At 58.0% G+C, this 19,729-nt stretch overlaps 8 protein-coding genes across 8 annotated transcripts; 5 read left to right on the forward strand and 3 right to left on the reverse strand.

Annotated features, from left to right (window-relative positions):
- Positions 1–324: 324 nt before the first annotated feature.
- Positions 325–4,276, reverse strand: B0H64DRAFT_53861 (uncharacterized protein). The gene is made up of 3 exons (XM_062808400.1): positions 2,991–4,276; positions 1,766–2,934; positions 325–1,711 (listed from the first exon to the last, which is right to left on the reverse strand). Exons 1-3 carry the CDS (start codon positions 4,072–4,074, stop codon positions 428–430), a joined length of 3,537 nt encoding a protein of 1,178 aa, XP_062654186.1. The 5' UTR covers positions 4,075–4,276; the 3' UTR covers positions 325–427.
- A 688-nt stretch (positions 4,277–4,964) lies between these two features.
- B0H64DRAFT_478976 (uncharacterized protein) lies at positions 4,965–6,340 on the forward strand. Its single transcript, XM_062808275.1, has 2 exons — positions 4,965–5,176; positions 5,402–6,340. Exons 1-2 carry the CDS (start codon positions 5,152–5,154, stop codon positions 6,064–6,066), a joined length of 690 nt encoding a protein of 229 aa, XP_062654187.1. The 5' UTR covers positions 4,965–5,151; the 3' UTR covers positions 6,067–6,340.
- Positions 6,339–8,317, reverse strand: B0H64DRAFT_350036 (ferric reductase NAD binding domain-containing protein; the record flags this gene model as incomplete). Its single annotated transcript, XM_062801421.1, has 3 exons — positions 7,907–8,317; positions 7,779–7,844; positions 6,339–7,729 (listed from the first exon to the last, which is right to left on the reverse strand). The coding sequence occupies exons 1-3, from the start codon at positions 8,223–8,225 to the stop codon at positions 6,339–6,341; spliced, it is 1,776 nt and encodes a 591-aa protein (XP_062654188.1). The 5' UTR covers positions 8,226–8,317.
- Positions 8,318–8,939: 622 nt separating this feature from the next.
- B0H64DRAFT_378473 (uncharacterized protein) lies at positions 8,940–10,124 on the reverse strand (the record flags this gene model as incomplete). Its single annotated transcript, XM_062802587.1, has 2 exons — positions 8,940–9,769; positions 9,818–10,124. The coding sequence occupies 2 exons, from the start codon at positions 10,122–10,124 to the stop codon at positions 8,940–8,942; spliced, it is 1,137 nt and encodes a 378-aa protein (XP_062654189.1).
- Positions 10,125–11,119: 995 nt separating this feature from the next.
- B0H64DRAFT_446975 (uncharacterized protein) lies at positions 11,120–13,138 on the forward strand (the record flags this gene model as incomplete). Its single annotated transcript, XM_062806964.1, has 5 exons — positions 11,120–11,153; positions 11,218–11,838; positions 11,897–11,971; positions 12,037–12,422; positions 12,509–13,138. The coding sequence occupies 5 exons, from the start codon at positions 11,120–11,122 to the stop codon at positions 13,136–13,138; spliced, it is 1,746 nt and encodes a 581-aa protein (XP_062654190.1).
- Positions 13,139–14,630: 1,492 nt separating this feature from the next.
- Positions 14,631–16,371, forward strand: B0H64DRAFT_446976 (mannosyltransferase putative-domain-containing protein; the record flags this gene model as incomplete). Its single annotated transcript, XM_062806965.1, has 2 exons — positions 14,631–14,720; positions 14,902–16,371. 2 exons carry the CDS (start codon positions 14,631–14,633, stop codon positions 16,369–16,371), a joined length of 1,560 nt encoding a protein of 519 aa, XP_062654191.1.
- Positions 16,372–17,650: 1,279 nt separating this feature from the next.
- On the forward strand, positions 17,651–18,203 carry B0H64DRAFT_411846 (uncharacterized protein). Its single transcript, XM_062804885.1, has one exon. The coding sequence runs from the start codon at positions 17,701–17,703 to the stop codon at positions 18,022–18,024; it is 324 nt and encodes a 107-aa protein (XP_062654192.1). The 5' UTR covers positions 17,651–17,700; the 3' UTR covers positions 18,025–18,203.
- Positions 18,204–19,362, forward strand: B0H64DRAFT_478982 (uncharacterized protein; the record flags this gene model as incomplete). Its single annotated transcript, XM_062808276.1, has 4 exons — positions 18,204–18,777; positions 18,835–18,975; positions 19,041–19,129; positions 19,212–19,362. The coding sequence occupies exons 1-4, from the start codon at positions 18,652–18,654 to the stop codon at positions 19,360–19,362; spliced, it is 507 nt and encodes a 168-aa protein (XP_062654193.1). The 5' UTR covers positions 18,204–18,651.
- Positions 19,363–19,729: the final 367 nt, after the last annotated feature.

Below are 19,729 nucleotides of genomic sequence, written 5' to 3' on the forward strand. Positions count from 1 at the left end.
AGTGCCGGAAGAAGAAGAGAAGAAGAAAGGACGGAAAAGCAACCCGCACCCACCCTCCCCGTCCGTCCGCAAAAGAGTCCGTATCCTTCCATCCGTCCGCCCATCCGTTCGTCCTAGACCGCCATACCAAATCCGTACGATATCGTAAACAGCCAAGCGTTCAATCCACCCCCCCGTTGTGACTTGCTTGTCTCCTTGGCTCGCCCGGCCGTTCACCCGCTTGTCTCCGCCAAGAGAAAAGGAAGAGAGAGAAACGGCAAACATACAAAACACATCCATCCTGATTCAACTAACCCCAACCATCCCAACCCCAACCCGCCCGCTCATCATCCCATTTTATCCCACCCATCTCATCCCACCCCCCTTCTACTCTCACAAACCAAATAGAGCCGAATGATACCGGCCCACGCTAGGGACCATCGGCCCCTCACCGATGCTCCAAGCTCTCCGGGCTCATCATGCCCGTGGCCGCATCATCCTTATCCGTCGCCTGGCTGGCCCCACCATCCGTGGTGTCCCCGCCAGCAGCGACCGCGGATGCCGGCTGCACAGCCAGACCATTCGGACCACCACCATTAACCCCCGGCGCAGCAGCACCGGCACCAGCAGTACCAGGGGGGTTGAGCACGGGCCCACCTTTACCATCGAGGCGCTGCTGCAGGGCCTTCTTCTTCTCGGGCGAGACGCTGCCCGGCTTGGCGGCAGCGGCGGCGGCGGCGCCGAGGCCGTCGGTGACCTGGGCGGCGCCGGACTCGAGCTTCTTCTTCTTCTTGGCGAGGGCGATCTGCTCCTTGGGGCTGCGCTTCTGCGGGGAGACGATCTTGCCCGTGGCGCCGAGGCGGGGGCGGGCGCGCCGCTGCTTGGGCGGCAGGTCCTCGTCCTCCACCAGCGGCGCGTCGCCGTTGGCGTGCAGCTTGGCCAGGAAGAAGTTGCGCACCAGGCCGATCTGCTCCTGGATGGACTCGCGCGTGACGGGTTCCGAGGGGGGCAGCGGCTCGAACAGGTCCTCGGTGATGGGCCCGTTGATGGTTTGGGTTTGCATCTGGTACTGGTTGCGCACGCGCGACTGGAGCAGGTGCAGCGGCACCGACATCATCTCGAGCCCGAAGTCCTTGTCGAGGCCGAGCGCCTTGAAGCCGAAGAAGTCCTCGCCGAGCTCCTCGGCGAAGTCGCCGCCGACGAACTGGTCGCTGCCGTCGTTGAAGGCGCCGGAGCCGTCCGCGCCGCCGTCGGTGAGGGCCGGGCGGAGCAGGTCGGCGAGATGGGCCTTCATCCGCTCGTGAATCTGGCCGAGCTTGTTGCCGAGCCGGTCGATGTCGTCGCGGGCGTACCCTTCGAGCGACTCGACGTCGTGGCCGTTTTCGTTGAGCGTGTGAAGGATCACCTCTTCGGGGGTGAACCGGGGCTGGGAGCGGGCGCCCCGTTCCGCGAAGACGCCCGCGGCCGGCTTCTTCTCGGCTTCCCGGTAGACACCGAAAGTGCGGACTAGCTTCTGGAAGTAGTCACCGGCGATGTCTGTTACCGTGTCGAGCGCTGAGGGCTGCAGCTCTTCGAAGCCGGCGTGGTAGAAGATCTTGGCCACGGAGCGCTGCATCGCCAGTCGGCAGGTCTCCGGTGCCATCACAGGCCCTTCCCCTGCCATGAAAGCCGGGTCGGCGTCAGATTCTACAAAGGGCTCTGGGTTGTATTTGGGAAATTGATTAGTATACACCTGTCGAGGTCAGTTAGTCGCGTCGGGTACTCGAGTTGGGACAAGCCCACTTACATGAGTCTGGATTTGCATCTGCTTTATGACGCCGACCTTGGAGCAGAGCTTGCGGGTTTCTTGCATCTGCCGCATGTTGGCGTCGAACTTGCTCGTGAGGCGGCTCTCTGGCGGAAGGAAGTGACCAGGTTGGATCAACCGAAGCATGTCTTCATGTTGGTTGATGACGTGCCCCTCGCCGTCCTCGATCCATTGAAGCTTTGGGTCGATATCGGGAATGATGGTTTGGGGCTCATAGTATGAAGGGACTGTCCGGTTACCCTCGTCCTCCATGCCCTCGGCGAGCGTTTCGGGCGCCTTTGCCCCATCTTTGGAGCCGCCGGCGGAGGCGTCGAGGTGCGAGCCGTGGATGATACCAAGGGCTTCCGCTTCTTTCCGAGACTTGATAAAGCGACGCATCCCTCCCTTGTTCCTCAAGAGGGCGGGCTCCTCCGGGTTGAGTTTGTTGCCAGCAAATAGTTGGTAGCGCTCCTTTGCGACGAGGGCTCGGTCTTTCTTAGTGACCTGCTTCCATATTTTGTAGGCGTCGTCCTCGTAGGCTTGTTCTGCGGCCTCCCCCAACGCTTGGTCGAGGGCCATGCCGTTTAATGACGGGCCGTCGATTTCCATGGCGTCGGCATTGCTGATGCCGGATTGGCCATTGGCACCGTTAGGGGTCAGGGAACCGCCGATCTGGGGCGTGCCGAAACCATTGCTGCTGTCTACCTCGGAACCTTCCCGGTGGGTTTTGGCGAGGATTCCGTTGAGTTGGAGCACCGGCTTCTGATCCACGCTCGGGGTTCCCTCCTTGCCTTCCTTCTGGTCGGACGGTGCTTTTCGGGACTTGTTCGTGCCTTTTGTGCCCGCCTTACGACCCCGAGACGACATTATCGGTTCGTCGTCGCTGTCATCGCCTCCGTCATCCTCGCCACCGTTTTGTTTCCGGCGTTCTTCCGCCTCGACTTCCGCTCTTGGCCTGATGGTGACATCCGGGATGAGTGGGATGAGCTTCTCGGCCTCCTTACGCATGCCGTTCGCCATGCGGCGGAGCGGGTGGCCCATATCCTGGTTGTATTTGAGACAATTGTCCCATATCAGGTTGAGATCGGTGACGAAATCGGATTTGGACTTGAAATGAAGGCTTTTGAGCTTCTTGGTCATGGTTCCGAGGTCCATGGGGTGTTTGATGACTGCAGATTGTTAAACGAGGCGCTCGGCGTAGAACGGCGGCGGGACGGTGACTTACAGTTATAGTAGTCGGGTGCATCTCTCTTGTTGACCCTGTTCAGGAACGGAGTCGAGTATTCGGTGTGGGCCTTGAGCTCGCTGAGGACCTTCTCGAGGGCCTCGTACAATTCCTCCTGGCCCACATTCTCCTCGCTCGCCCACTTGCTCCTGTTCTTACGGACTTCGTTCATCAGCGAACGGAGTTCGGCGTCGGATGCGCGCACTTGGTCGCGCTTCATGTCTATCCTCGCGATGAGGTGCTTCAGGGTGAGACTCGATGCGCCGAGGTTAGCATTGCTGAGCGAGCCGTGGTTTTGCTCGGGCTGGCTCGTGTGGCTGTGATGTGTCTTGTCCATTTCGGCCTGTAACTGCTTTTCGGACTCCTCCAATTGTTGCTGCTCAAGCATGGCCGTGCGGTCGTTTTCTAGCGTGTAAAAGAGGGTGTGGAAACTTTGCTTGGCGGCTACCTCGGTGGCATTGCGCGCCTCCTCCAGCTCCTTGCGCGCGTCCTCGGAGGACTTGGCTTGTGTATGCGATCCATCTTCGCGAGTCTTGCCGGCGTGCCTCCCGGGCGACGAGACGGAGTGGACTGGCGAGCTACCGGACTTGGAGGGCGACAGCAGGGTTCTCGCAGCGGCATCGTCATTGGCGCGTTTATGATGTAGGGATTGTGATGTGGGCGCGGAATCTTCTTCCTCTTCTTCCTCATCGTCGTCATCGCCGTAGTCGTCTTCGTCGATGACGCGCTTCGCCTTCTTGCGGGGAGGCTCTTGGGCCGGCGCGTGGTCTGTCGCGGGAGGGAGCAGGGGTGCGATCGGAGTCGGGGGGCGCTTGAGGGTGTCGAGGCCAGGCTGGCTGTATTCGCCGTTGTCGCCAAACAGCAGCGCAAGCCTTCCTTCGGCGCGCCGAAACAGATTTGCGAAGTGAGCGCGTCGATGGTCGTCGTCGGGATCGGATGCCTCAGGCATCAGCGCGAGTGGGTTGTCGCTCGGAGTCTGCATCGGCAACGGGCCATCGTCCACAACACCATGGTTCATTCGACTGCCGTTGGCCTGGCTCGAGTTCGGCGTATGCCAGGCTTGCTGGCCGTTTGTAATCGACATTTTTCCGGGTCCGGGATGGCTAGGGGGATGGTCGTCGCTCGGTCGCCATGCGCCGGAAACGCGCTCGTAGTCAGCCGACACCGGAGCAATTCAGGGCGTCAGAGTCACATGGGCAAAAAGCGCGCTGTCGGTAGAGGCAGGAGACGAAGTTTGAAGGCAATCGACGATGCCGTGGTTGTGTCCCGATGGTTTCTGTGATGGCTGATTTTGGGGCGAGTTGGACGTGAGGTCAACTTCGGAAGCAGGCTTCTGCCGTTTCTGGACAAGGGGGCTCCTTTTGCTGGCGCTGCGTCGAAAGAGGGAGGTACCTTGGGAGCGCTCGCTGTCCTTTGTCGCGTTGTTGGCAACCCGCGAATTTGAGCACAAAAGTCGGTTTATGGAAGCCTGATAGATTGAAAGAAGTCGTTATGGATATTTTTCAATCTTGCACACTTCAATTCCAAGTGTAAATGATGCACCTAGATTGTCCCTCAGTGGTACCCTCGCGTGGTCGGCGGAGTCTCTTGTAATCACGTGATATGTGTTCCGCTGATGAAGGTGGTATGTGAAGTGCAATTCAGGAGGTGGATGATGCTCAATCGGGAAAAGAGATGGATTTGCGACTCTCTGGGCAATTGATTGCTGAGTTTTAGCTTCTGAAGATGGCTGCTTTGTTGTTGTGCAGTCGTCGTGATCAGACGGGAGTGGCAGGGATTCGGGGTGAAGCGGGCTGCGGGCTTCGCGATGGCCAAGAGCACTGAAAGCCCCACCTACCCCAGCACCCCAGGCCACGGGCTGCCCGATCGCTCGCTTGTCAGCCCCCGGGCGGGCCGTCCTCTTTGTTCGGTGGACAAGAAAGAGCGCCACAAGCCCCTCGCTTGTGAGGCTGGAGCTCCGAGTTTCGTATTGTAGCCTTGTGAGGCCCTGAACCTGACACCGGCAGCGACAGACCTGGGACAACCAAACGCCTCCTCCGACTTTACTATTACCTACATCCATACAATCAATAAAAATGATGGCGCAAAAGCTGTGACATTTTCCCCACCAATTTACATGCAAGCCATCCCACAATATCAAAGCAACCCAAGCTAGCACATCATGAGGATACGGCTTCCCTTTGCAGGTGCGTTTCAGTTCCACATTCCCACGCACCCAACACCTCCGTTAGCTTCAAGTCGTCCCGCCGAGACACCCGCATCCCCACGAAAGAACCTCCCATTTCCTACCTAGCTGCATCTTGCCTACCTGCACATCCCCACCAACCCCCCCTCCCTCCCCGCTTGCCCATGGCAGATAACAGACCAAACCCCAACCAACTAGTAACTAACCCCCCCTCTCCCTCAAACAGGCGTCTTCACGCTCCTCCTCCTCCTCGCCGGCTACGCAGGCCTCTCCTCCCTGCAAATCGACTCGACCACCCTCCCCGTCAACGACAAGGTCCTGCACCTCGCGACCTTCTTCCTGCTCACCGTCGCCTTCTACTGGGTCGTCGACACGACGCGCCGGCGCACCGTGCACCTGACGCTGGTGGTGTGCGGCGCGGGCTTGGCCGTCGGCTCCGAGTTCCTGCAGGCCGTGCTGCCGAACGGGCGGTCGTTCGACCTGTGGGATGTGGTCGCCAATGTGGTGGGCGTGGCGGGGGCGTTGGGGTTGTGTTCGTGGTATCATAAGAGGATGTTGGAGCGGAAAAGGGTGAGGAAGTATACGGCGGTGCCGACCGGGGAGGGTGGGGAGGAGGGGGTGGAGGATTTGGAGCTGGGGGAGGGGCCTGGGATTGGGGGTGGGGGTGGTGGTTCGGGCGGGCATGAGGAGGGTGTGATGGGGGGGAGTAATGCTGCTGAGGGGCAGCGGGGGGCGGTGACGCTGGAGGAGGAGGTCGATAACTGGGATGAGAATGAAGTGGATGCCTGGGACGAGGATGATGCGGGCGATGTTGGTGTCGCTGCGCCGACGGCTGGGAAGGATGCCGAGGCTGCCGGCGACCATGGCGGCGCAAAGAAGCGCTCGGATTAACGAGCCCAACGACGGCGATGGGGATGGATGACTCTGCCGCGGTATCGCGCAGAATGTATGGATAACGGTTTGCAATGTCTCTGGCGTTCCTGCAATCACTTTTCGCTCCTTTAGAATGGATGGGTTGGGACGGGGAAAGCGGAGTTTGCGTTGGGCCTACCTGTATAACGAAACGCGGGCTCGGAGGTATTAGAATCAGCGGCACAGATATCATGACAATATCTCGGTTGAACGCCCACAAAATGGGCAATATATGACTATTCTTTACGCTCCTAAAACGCAAAGCCCTCCTTGTGATACCAAACCGACCGCCCCCTGTTGACCCAGACGCCGAGGTGTGCCCTCAACTCCTTGGCCATCTCGTTGGGGCCGCACACGAGCACCGCGACCCTCTCCTCGTAGCCAAACCTAAACAGATCGTCGACGATATTCTGAAGGTTGGGCCGCTTTCGGTTGTGCTGCGATGTGTACCGTTCACGGCGGGCGTCCCTATGCATGGTGCTCATCTCGACCTCACCGTCTGCGCCACCGTCAGTGCGGCCAGCGGCCGCTCTCTGCCTCGAGAACTCTGTCCCTTCTGGGTCGGAGGCGTCGCCCGTGATGAAGATATGGATATTATCGTCCTTTAGGAGCGTCTGGGCCTCTTTCCCGGTCACCGCCCACGTTGCGTCACCAGCCGATCGAACAGCCCACACCATCTCCACCCTCGCTGTCGGGTTTTCGTGGGTGATGGCGCGGTACAGCGGTAGAGTGAAAGTCGCACCGACGCCACCGGCAACAAGCAGGATCCGGTCAAAGTCGGTACGTAGCCGAGAGAGGCGGCTGGCCGCTCCGTAGGGGCCTTCGATTGACAGAGGTATCTTGTCCTCGTCCGTGATGTTGACATCGGTAGGTTTCGCCAGGCCCGAGAATCGCTTCAGAGCCGCAGTCATGGGGCCACTGCAGCGCCGGGCAACCAAGGTCAAATCCGGGCTCTCTTCGTCCACAGCCGCGGCGGTAAAGGGGTTGAAGAGAAACTCGAACAGGAGGTGCGAGATGGAGGCGGCGCTCATCGATTTACGAGCTGCGGGCGGAATACTGAGGTAGATATGTGACCCGGGACGCGTACGGAAGCGGTTGACCTTGGAGTGGGGTATTCTGGCCGAAATCTTGACGAGGTCTGTGCCTGAAATCGACTCAACCGTGGCGTGCCCTGTCACCGTGTCCATCTTCCGCGAAGCCAGGTCGACGAAGAAAACACCGAGGGACTCAAACAGGAACATTCTAGCCGGGGCGGCATGGATGACGATGAGCACGGGCACGGTGATTCCCGCAACGAGGTGGACGACGAAGAACAGCCGGTACGAATACCGGCGGACCGGCCGGAGAGCTGTCGAGGCGATCAAGAGCAGACCGCCGAAGCCCACGACTCCCGAGAGAACGATGGGATCAGCCAGTCGGTCGAGGCGGTCCCTCTGGACAAAGAAGTTGAGGTAGAGAGTCGCATGAAGGGACAGTAAGACGGTCGTGATACGTGCCATAACCCTGTGCCAGCGGTTGACCTGCTCGTGAGAGGATTGGAGGAGGTAGGCGACAGGGTTCAGGGACTTGAGCGCCAGAAGGTACTGAAGCGGCCATTGCGAGATGGCAACGACGCCGAGTCTCTTTGTCAGGTGCAGGTAGTCTGCGAAGGTTAGTACACTGCAATAAGAACAGACGGGGTTGCGACTTACCCTCCCCGGTTTCTAATACACAGAGCAGCAGAAGCCAAGCGGTCCACACCAGCCCAACCACCCATTCTGTCCACTTATTAACCACCTCATGTCCCCTCAAAGGTTGAAGAGGGCCTCGAATCACGTACGATCTCTCTGGCCCAACACCCACCCGGCCACCACGACATCCTCACCCAACCACCACTGAAGCCTCCTCGACCGAGAACTCCAAGTGCCCACGTTGCTGTTCCTGCGCTCTTTCAGCACCGGAGAGCTTGGGACAGCGTCATAATGACCTTTAGATGCGCCAGCCTTGGACGTCTGCTTCCATAGACGGATTATCAGGAGGACAGCAACCGGAAGCAAAACGGACAGCTGGGCGTAGAGTGCATATTTGTCGAGAGTCTGCCGGCGGACTTGCTTCTCGCCCGTAGACAGGTCAATGAAGTGGTAATTAAATAAACTCATGGCCACAGCAGATCAATACTTGATGCAGATGAAAAGAGGAGTCTGAGAACGGCCTGCGCGGCCAAGAGAGGCACAGCTACACTAACTTGAGGAAGAAGTCAGTGAGACGAAGAGACGCGGCTGCGGGCCGAACTGGGCCGGCCGGACTGGGACGCGACTGCCCAGGCACGCCATGGCCAAAAAAAGCCGGACTCTGAAGTGCAGACGTCAACCAAACATCGACTGTAGGAACGAAACGAAAGCCATCCAAACGCCTAAAGAAACTGCATTAGCTCAAATTACTTTTTTATTTTACACGATGTTTTTTCTTTGATTTGATTTTCCGATTCCTTTCACTCAATTCTTTTTGCGTAGTTTCTTGTTTTCCTTTGGAGTTCCGCTTCTTTTGGCCAGAGGGTGACGAGCTCCCCCTGTCCAAAAATGGCAGCCTCCTAGTCCCTGCAACTTCCCCCAAACATAACCCCAACCCTGGTGGGCACCTCTTCTGCCGCCTTCTCGTAGTATCTAAGCTCCAGTGCTACCCTGCCCTTGCTCCGTATTGTCCTCAACCTGGAATGCGTCTTTTACTCCTAGCCGCATCCGCCTTCTAGCCTCCTTGATGGAGTTCGAGGCCGAGGTCAACTTTCCACTGAACTTCCGACGTAGAGCCAGCCTCAACGAACGATCCCGAGCCTGGGTCATGTCACCTCCCTGTCCTGATGAGTGCGCATTGTCCTACTCATGGCCCCCACCGGACTGGGCCCTGGACTCAGTGGGCTTCGCTTCGTTACCACCTTCATTCTCACCCAAAACTTCCGTGTTCGCTTGCTCTGTTCTTGTCTGAGCCTCGCTCTTCCACGTGTAAACAGCATTGATGATCTCCTCCTCTGTGACGCTGTAATCGTCATCATCCATGGCATCTCCTGGCTTCTGCCTCTTTGCAGTCGACTTGGAAGCTGGGCCGGACTCTTGGGTTCCTCCGCCGCTGTACTTGGCATAGAGCTCCGATGCCTGGACCCATACGGTCCCGTACGTGTTCGCACTTCGGGAGTCCGATGTGCTAATCTGGACGATACGGCGATCGAAACCCTGACAGACGAACGCCTTCATGCTGAAGAGAACCGTCCACGCGAATCGCGCAAAGAGGTATGCTCGGGCATTTCGGTGCAGACCATGGACGATGACGTTGTGGTGGTGCGGATAATAATGGTCCGCCCGGTCAGATATCACAGAGGTAGTGTACGATGACCTTCGAGGTATGATTGCCATTGATCGGTCATCGAATATCACGTGGATATCGCTCCGTAGTGGTATTATGTTGGCTTGGTTGTCGACATTGCCGCCCATAAGCCGATTATCGGCGTATCGGCGCATACCGTTCCGCTCGAACCACATGGACTGCTTCTGTGGCACAAGGTGTGCACTTTCGACAGGGAATGGATACCCAGTTACCCCACATGCTGAGCTGGGGAAGACGGTGGACGGGGGCCATGCGTCAGGAATTTGATTGTGTGGGAACTCCCAATCCTGGAAGCTTGGGACAATGGGGTAAGGATTGTCTCGATCTGTGTAGAAAGGTTAGCGCTGGAAATGTCGGCAGAACTGGGGCTTACTATAAGAGCCGGCGACAATGAAGTAATAGTAGCTGTTAGTGAGGACGTCATCAAAGTCCAGCACAACAAGCTCCTCGCCGTTTGGGTCTAAGGCTAACGACCCAGTCGAAAAGGCGTTGTTTGCAATTATTTGGCATGCAACAAGGGCAGTGCCATAGTGAACACCACGTTGGTGGTCGACCACTTCTGTCCGTGGGAATTGGATTAGGATGTTGCTTGGTGCATCGTAATGTGGGTGCCGGAATTCAATGAACTCCAGGAGGATTTTTTCTGTATACACCTGCGGATGTTTGGATGGTTCTGTCATCGTGTTTGATGGCGATCTCGGGATTTGGAAGTTAAATGTGTATCAATAGGAAAAACTTTCGGGGGTTGATGAGTAACAGAGTAAGTTTTGTGCCTCGACTCCCAGCGATGTTCTAAGGTCCTCTCCCCAAGTGCAGATGTTGGCAATGGAAAATTCGAGTCCTCGGCTGGAGGAACATAACGAAAGTCATCCTGAAGCCCAAAGAGACTGTATTTGCTCCATTCACTTTTCCTTTACCCTCTTCTTTTTATTCGACTTACTTTTCTCGATCTCTTTTCATTCGTTCTTTTTGCTTGATTGCTTGCTTTCCTTTCGAGTTCGGCTTTTTTTGGCCGGAGGGTGCTTCCCCCATACAGAACCCCCAACCCTGGCGCGCGCCTCGCCTTTTCTCAGTTGCGTTTCTCATTCAATGTACGCCGGCTTACTCCGTACATGAAACCCAACCGTGCCAACCTGAACTGGGACGGCTTCGGGGTTTCATTCATCATCTGCGGTGCCCACAATTTAAGCGCGAATCAAATTCGTAGCGTGGTTGGACGGTTGGACGCCCCAGCAGGCGAGAGCTGATACTTGTAAAGTTGAGGCGATGTTCAACTGGGATCATGCCGCGCTGACGGGACCTCAGGAGTCAGGAGGACGCGTCTCGACATGGAATTGGTCAACCTCTAAACTCTTATTCCCTAAAACGACGTAAAGACCGCTACACCTGCCAGTTTAGTATATGTTGGCGAAATGGATGCACTTTGCCAGCGCCGCAAGAGAAAGAAGAGTCTCGTTTAGGAAAGGTCTGGTATAATCCATCCATCCAAGACAACAGCCGGGAATGGAGTGACGGCGTATTTCTGCCAATCGCAGCATCTCGGTTCAAGTAGCCCCGGCCCGTGAGGGACGCAGCCAGGCAGCCAGCGCAGTCAGCACCGTGATGGTTGTTTGTTCGGGCTTGATGGTGTGCGTCTCTGATTCAACATCAAAGACACAACACCTACGTCTCTGGGATGGAGAACTTCGATTGCGTGGTGGTCGGCGCCGGTGAGCTATCCCTTGTGTGCTCGTAGCATGTCGGGAAATATCATATGCTAACTAAACACCAAAGGTTGGTACGGCCTGGCCGCGGCCAAACAGTACCATGTCACCCACCCGACGGGCTCGTTGGTGGTGTTCGACGAGCAGTCCACGCTGGGGGGCACCTGGGCTGCCGAGCGTCTGTATCCGCTGCTGAAGAGCAATAACCTGCTGGGGACGCTGGAATATCCCGATTTCCCCATGACCACCGCAAGGTTCGGGGTCAAGACCGATAACTATGTCCCTGGCGAGGTCGTCCATGAGTATCACCAGGCCTACGCAACCGAGTTTGGCATCGTTGAGCATATCAGGTTACGGACAAAAGTCCTATCGGCCGAGCACCTAGACGGGGCTGAAGGAGGCTGGATCTTGACTACCGCTTTCACGGATGCCGGTGGCAAGCAGGAGCAGAAGCTTGTCAAAGCACGTCGGCTCATCGTCGCCACGGGGATCACTTCAGATGCCTTCCTCCCGCATTTCCGGGGGCAAGAAACCTTCGGCGGCCGCGTCTTTCACGGCAAGCACTTCCGGCAGAACCGCGATACACTGAAGACGGCCAAGTCAGCGGTGGTGTTCGGCGGCCACAAATTCGCCTGGGATGCCGCCTACGCCTACGCAACTTCGGGCGTGGAGACGCACATGGTCATCCGGGGTGAGTCCTGCGCGACAGGGGATGTGGGGGTGTGTTGTTAGCTAACAAACCGACACAGCCTCCGGCCACGGCCCCTGTTGGATGTCTCCTTCATACGTGACGCCGCTGAAGAAGTGGATTGAGAAGCTCGCGAGTACGATCATGTGTTCCACTCCCTCTCATCACGCATCATCACTGACATGGATATTCGGCTCTTAGATATCCGCGCCCTCACCTGGTTCAGCCCCTGCATATGGGGCAACGTGGACGGCTATGGCGGCATCCGCAACTTCCTCCACGGCACCGCGCTAGGGCGAAAGATAGTCGACATCTTCTGGAGCGTCCTGGGCGGCGACGTCCTGGCGCTGAACAAGTACGACGCGCACCCGGAAACCGCCAAACTCAAGCCGTGGCTCCCCGCCATGTACTCCGGCACCAGCTTCAGCATCCTCAACTACGACACCGACTTCTTCCAGCTCGTCAAGGACGGCAAGATCCGCGTGCACGTCAGCGACATCACCCACCTCAGCCCGGGCAAGGTGCACCTCTCGGACGGCGTGCAGCTCCCCGCCGACGTGCTGCTCGCCACCACGGGCTGGGGGCACGTGCCGCCCATCCGCTTCCTGCCCGAGGGCATCGACCGCCAGCTCGGCCTGACGACCTCGCCTGCCACCCGCACCTCCTCGCCCAGGCCGACGCCCAGATCCTCGCCACCTTCCCGCGCCTGCGCGACGAGCCCGTCTGGGACGCGCACTACACGCCGATTACCGACCTGCCGGGTATTGTTCCCCCCACCGAGGTCGACACCGACGCGACAGCCTCAGCAACAGCGGCGGCCACAGAGCTCGCAACGCCCGCGCCGAGCGCCCAACTGACCCCCTTCGTGCTGCACCGCTTCATCGTCCCGCCCACCGCACAATCCCTGCGCGCGCGCGACCTGGCCTTCGTCGGCAGCGTCGCCAACTTCAGCAACGTCATCACGGCGCACGTGCAGGGCCTGTGGGTGGCGGCGTATTTTGACGGGCGGGTGCGCGGGTTGGGTGGTGATCTAAGCAATGGGGAGGGGAAGGGGTTGGAGGAGATCCGCAGGGAGGCGCTGCTGCATAACCGGTTCGGGCGCTGGCGGTACCCTGTCGATTGGGGCAGTCGGACGCCGAGTTTTATCTTTGATGCGGTGCCGTATTTGGATCTGTTGTTGTCCGATTTGGGTTTGCAGACGCATCGTAAGGGGGGGCTGGTGGCGGAGCTGTTTAGTCCGTATGGGCCGGAGGATTATCGGGGGGTCAATGAGGAGTGGGCGGCGGCGGAAGGGAGGGCGTGATGGGATGGGGGCGTGTCTGTTTGGTTTGGTGGGGTTTTGCTTGATGTTATCTGGTGTAGGTTCACTTGGCACGTTCTGTTTATGTGGCAGGAGATATGCGTGGCGTTGACGCTTTGGATCCTGTTTGGCTTGGCTGGGTACTTCTCGGTCTGGGATCTCTTTCTGTGCCTATTTCGAAGCGAGAAAAGTTAGGTGGTGTGAGTGGAGGGACAAGTTGTTTCGTTGCTGAGATGCGTTAGCTATTGAATACATGCGTTCACACTGTAAAGCTGAAAGTAAATAATAATATGTCAAAGATAAGAGAATACAGAATGCCTGTCGAAAAGGCACCTCCCGGCTGTGCCGTTTTTGATACCGTGATCGACATGTTGCAGGTTTTTGACAGAACCCCCCCCCTGAAGATCGACAACCGAGACGGCATTCCCCAGATTAACTTCAGCCGCATTGCGGACGTCTGGAACTCACAACAATGCCTAACTACCTACAAAGCATGTTTGGATACACATGTTCTCGGTAAGGCCGCCGCCCCCAAAGAGTTCACAGCGGCTGGAACTAATCCTAAGATCAGTAATTCCTTCTAACCAAGGCAATGCCCGTTGGCTGTAACCATGATAAGAGCAGCGGCAGCAGGTTGCCAAGTCAGGAGCTGCCCTGCAGAGATCAGGGATAACGGCGACAACAACAGACCTCGACAGCAACAAGCCCCAATAACGACAGACCTCATACGAAAGACAATGTGGAAGCCTCAATCCAAGACTTGCCGGGCCAGCCAATCGACGATGGAGCTGGGCTCTTTTTGACCACGCTGTACCGGGGCAACCCATTGTTGGCGGGTTCCGTCGAGAGGGGGCCAAATGGCAGGGGCGGTTGTTATTTGTTCAATTGCCAGCTTCACTGCCGAATTTACTCGGCCCAATCTTGGGCGCGTCCAACACCCCCGGTACCGATGCCCTTATGTCCGAAATACGACCTGCCCGGGGTGGTAATGCGGTACGAGGTGTCCACCGGAAACACGGCACGCCAGGCTGACCCGCGGAGATGATTCTGAAGCCAAGAGGAGGAAGGAGGATGGATGGTGGAATCGCAACGATGCGCACTCTCATCAGTATGAAGATGGCGACCAGAGAAAATAACGGTAACGCCCGTCCTCTTTTCTCACCTCTTCGACATAGTATCCCTCACCTCACTGGGGAGCGCCTTCCCTTCCGAGTTTTCCCCATGCTCAAGAATCTCGAGGCCAAGCAAACAACCCCTTGGCGGAACCACGTCTGACAGACAACGGTCAGCGGCCGCCTACCGCCCCCACGGCGTTTTTGTGCTACCATAACCATGGGTTCAGAGAAACTATCGTAGTCCATCCTCTTTTCCCTCCCGAAAAATGTCCATTGGATGTCAGTGAGACGGCGACTACGCGACAGCGCCTGCCGAGCGTTCCTGACGCCTCGCTGTTGCCCGGTAGCCACTTCCCTCCATATCTATAGGCACCTTCCCTATGGATGCCAGGAACGCGCGAGGAAGCCTGGGGTTCGTCCGGCACTTCTCGCAGAAATCTTTCCTCGACATCGGCAAGGCGAAGCTTTCCGTCATCCTTCTTCTTTTATTGATCTCCTTTGCCTCCCTTGTCCATCATCTGTCCTTCTTCGACGACCTCTACACCCGACACGCTCCTCTTCCTCATCCCAGAAAGCATGCGCTCAATGGCTGGTGGACCGAGTTTTTCGGTCGCCTCGAGAGCACCCGCATAACGTTACCCCCCCACCAAGCTGCGCGGCCGCTCGCTCAACTGGAAGCCCGATGTCGATGGGACACGCCTGGATCGGCTCAATCTCACTGAGGAGGCCGTGGCCATATTCCGCGAGTCGCATGCGTCCTTCGTCAACCAACTTCCTGTGTTCGCCAGCCATCTACCCTACCGTGCCGGTACCACTGGCATTGTGACGACGGCCGGGGAGCGCAACTTTGGGCAGGCTATTTCACTGGTGCTGATGGCGCGGCGGACTGGCTCGCTCTTGCCAATACAGATCATGCTCGACTCGTCGGCGCCGTGGATAGATTTGGTGTGCTCCGAGACGATGCCTCGTCTCAACGCGACCTGCGTGTCCCTTCCCGACATGTGGGCCGACACGGACCCTCCGGCGCCAAAGTTGGCGCGCTTCCAGTGGAAGTTCATCTCGATCGTTGCGTCCAGCTTTCAGAACGTGCTCTTCCTCGACACCGACTGCCTCCTCGTGCGGAATCCGGACCCCATCTTCGACCGCGGTTCCGAGCCGTTTACCTCGGCCGGCTTCATAACCTGGCCCGACTTTTGGGCGTCGACCACCGCGCCGCGGTTCTACGAGATTGCCGGCGACCTCGAGGTCCCGTCGGTTAACTCGCGGACAACGTCGGAAAGTGGCATAATGGTGTACGACAAATCCCGCCACGCCGATACCCTCCTCCTCGCCGCCTACTACAACTATAACGGACCGAAGCACTACTACACCATACTCTGCCAGCGCGGTGCTGGGGAAGGCGATAAGGAGACCTTCTTCCAGGCTGCGCTGGTCCTCGAAGCGCTGCGGGGACGGGGAGCGTACAAGCAGCCGACGACGTGGATGAAACCCGGCGTGGGCGTTAAAAAGGGGTATTACGACGTAAAGAAGATGCCCCGTTCGCACGGGCGGACGGTCAAGGGCAAGTGGAGGGGCATGCTCATGATGCAAGCGGATCCGATGGTGGATTACCAGGGCGTCATGGCGGCCATTGAGAAGGCTGACAAGAAGGAAATCATGGCGCCCGCCAAGGCTGACAGGAACGAAACGCGTGCGAGTCCCGGGCGTAGAACGAGGCAGCACTTCCGGGACAACGGCGACCCGCTGCACAAGCGGGGCGAAGCGGCGACCGTCAACGAGGAGGACTTCATGACGGATTCGTCATTCCTCGGCACGGTGGGCAACTTGACGTGGGAGCAGCTCGACCACCGCGTCATGTTCTTGCACCACAACGGCGTCAAGCCCGATTTTACGCGCCTCCTCGACGAGAAGTCGGGATTAGCGGCGACGGACGAGAAGGGCAAGTACATGCGCCTGTGGGGCGACCCCGGTTGGCTGATGGACAGCTTCGGCCGCGACGTCGAGAAGGTGCTCTGGGAGGATTCGATGCGGATTTACTGTCAGAACAAATTGGAGGCGTTCGATCGCCTGCGGGAGGTGTGCGCGCGGATGGGCTTGATTTATGCGAAAGTGTACTCATAGTTGTATCGTGGGTATCTCGTGTGTGTTTTGCTGGCGAAGGGTCGGCTTTCGGGTTCTACGGATGGTTAGATAATGGGTATGGACGGATAGAGAACAGGGCGTTTCGGCGCAGGGTTTTTCCCTACTTGGTTTTTGTTTGCTCGATTTTATTTCTCTTACTCAGATGCGGTTGACAGCAATGAAATGAGTGTCATGAGGGAGTACCTTGGTACCTCGCCGTGCCGAATGCGGTTAGCTTAGCATCGATCCCACCACAACACACCGGTAAGCGTCGGATGCGATTTGGCCATGTCGATGGAGTTACTTCGTACATAATCGACACATGTCAAGCTCTCTCTCTTCTTCCAACCACACTCCCTTCGCCCACTCTCGAAGTTGTGGCCTGGCCGAAACATGGCCAATACAATGCGCCAGCACGGCATCATTCTTAGCAGTGCATTGCGCACCAATGCCTACCAATTGTCAAGACAGCACCACACCCAATCGAGCTCAACTCTGATTTCGCTCGAGAAGGACCTTTTCAAGAGGATACAACACCCACACAAACACCACCACCACCGCCGACACGCCTCCTCCACGGCCGCAGCAGCCGCCGCCGCCACCCCAACGCACCACCCAAACCGCAACCGAAACCACAACCGAACCCACGACCGAACCCACGACCGAACCCACGATCTCCTCCTATCCACCATCGCCGCCCTCAACGCCGCGAACGCCCCTCCCACCACCCGCCCCCCACCGCTCAACCTGCCCGTCCGCGACCCCAACACCCCCGCGCCGCCCTTCCTCTCCCCCGCCAACTTCTCCCACCTCTTCGCCACCGGCGTCGCCTACCTCAAGTTCTACAAGACCGGCGTCAAACACATCGCCACCAACACCCGCCTCCTCTTCTCCTCCAAACCAACCCAGAAACACCCCTCCCCCCTGACTACCGCCACCACAACCACCGCAACTACCAAGGGGGAAACTCAGGAAAAAGCAGAGGAGATCCTAATCCCCCGCCCCACCCCCGGCACACGCGCACACATGCACCTGCTCACCCGCTGGGGGCATGACGTGCGCCGGCTGCCGCTCTTTGCCGTGCTCTTGTTGGTGTGTGGCGAGTTCACGCCGCTGGTCGTGCTGGCGCTGCCGGGGGCGGTGCCGCTTACTTGTCGGGTGCCGCGGCAGGTGGAGGGGTTGGTGAGGGGGGTGGAGGGGCGGAGGGCGGTTGTTAGGGGTGCGTTTTCTCGGCGTGAGAGTGGGGGTGTTTCTGGGAGGGTTGTTAAGGGGGGTGCTGGTGAGGGGGGTGCTGAGCGGAAAGGGGGTGGTGTTGTGGGGGCCGGGGAGATGGCGGCTTTGTTGGGGCTGAGGGTTCGGTCGTGGACGCCGGGATTCATGGTGCGGCCGCGCGTGAGGAGGCGGTTGGAGTTTTTGAAGGTGGATGATGCGTTGTTGGTGGCGGCGGGCGGCGCGAGCGTGCTGGAGGAGGAGGAGCTGCGGTTGGCGTGTACCGATCGCGGGGTGGATGTGCTGGGGAGGGGGGAGGGGGAGTTGAGACAAGTGTTGGAGAGATGGTTGAGGTTGACGGATGCACAGAGGTTGGGGGAGGAACGCCGGGAGGAGGCGGTTCGGAGGTTGTTGCTGCTCAAGGACACCGAGTGGCAGGGTTAACGCCTGGGTGTGGCGTGTATGATTGTGTACCACTGTTATGACTATCGGATTAGACGGCCTTTTAGACAGCCGGTCGGGATATAGATGTGTGGGGAGAGTAACCCTCATCATTGTATGGATTGCATATCGGGGGGGATAGAACCTGCATATCAAGTTGAGTGCATTCAGCAACTCTATTTCACAACCAATTCCACAACCAAACCACCCAGCGACCACTTTCATGCCGCATATAAACAGCAGCCACTTCACATTCAGTTTCTTCCAGCCTAGCCTCCCATTTATTTCTTGACTTGACAAAACTGACTTCCAGAATAGGCAGGTGAGCGGCCACGGTCGGATTTAAACCCCAACCACACGAGCACATTGGGGTTTAGTCGTCGTACGCGTCTTCCGATATTCTCGAGCAATCTTCAGAGAGGTTCAACATATCTCAACCCCTGGAGCTGGAACAACGAGGTCCACATGCTCTACATCGACCGGCCCGTGCAGACTAGCTTCTCCTACGACGTCCAAACCAACGTGACGATACAACTGGATATCGAAGACCCGTCCGAGCCCGTCATTACGCCCACCAACCTCACCGACGGCGAGATCGCCCCGACCAACAACACGTTCTGAATCGGAACCATGGGGAGCCAAAAGATATTGCAGACCACCAACACCACGGAGCGGTCCGCCCACGCCACGTGGCACTTCCTGCAGACGTGGCTGTTCGAGTTCCCGCACTACCGGCCAGGTGACGGCAGGAGTAGCGTCTGAGCTGAGAGCTACGGCGGACGCTACGGGACGGGCTTCTTCCGCTTCTTCTAGGAACAGAACGAGCGGATCGCCAACGGCAGCCTGTCTCACTCGGGAGTGCACCCCCTGCACCTCGACACGCTGGGCATCATCAACGGTGCCATCGACTGGTCCATCCTAACCGAAGCCTGCTTCGACTTCCCCTACAACAACGTGAGTCCGACTGGACGGGCCTGACCAAGCAGGTTGACCGGTTCAGCTTCACGCGGCTGTTCCAGGCTGGGCATGAGGTGCCGGCGTATCAGCCGCGGGCGGCGTACGAGGTGTTTCGGCGGCCCATGGGCGGGCGGATGGGATGTGCCGACTAGTAAGGTAAAGGTTGGGGATGGGTTCGTGACGGAGGGCAGGAGGGAGGCCTGGGTTATGAGTGAGGCGCCCGAAATGCCCAGCCCGAAGTGCTACGTGCTGCAGCCGGGGAACTGTGAGCCTGGGGTGTGGCAGACGGTAGTGAACGGGGCGGCCGTGGTGAAGGATTGGTTTGTTGTCGAGGCGGATACGCTGGATGGGCCGAAGGGGGACTTGGAGGGTGATGAGCTGTGAAAGGTCATTATCAGCGGTGAGTACGTGAGAGTGACGAATCTGTTGGGCGTTGTTTGACTTGATCTTAACGGCCAGCTTTGAGTTGGAGGTTATGATTGATCTGTCTCGCGCCCTCGAGACTTTTCTCTTTTTTCCTTTCTTTCTTCTTTTTTTCACGCCTCGTGTCCACGGCTATTCAATTGAAAAATGGGACCGGCACAAGCCTAGCAAGTTGCTCAGAGGACAAGCATGAACAAGCCATAATAAACACAACGAATTCTCAGTAAGTGAACTGCTGAACCCTGAGAGGGCGCAGTAAAGGGGGAGAGGATATTAGGTATGGGCAGCCACGAACACCAAAACCCCGGATCGGAACCAACATTCACAT

The sequence above is a fragment of the Chaetomium fimeti genome (genome assembly GCF_033439085.1).
Source record: "Chaetomium fimeti strain CBS 168.71 chromosome Unknown B0H64scaffold_12, whole genome shotgun sequence".
Lineage (NCBI taxonomy): Eukaryota > Fungi > Ascomycota > Sordariomycetes > Sordariales > Chaetomiaceae > Chaetomium > Chaetomium fimeti.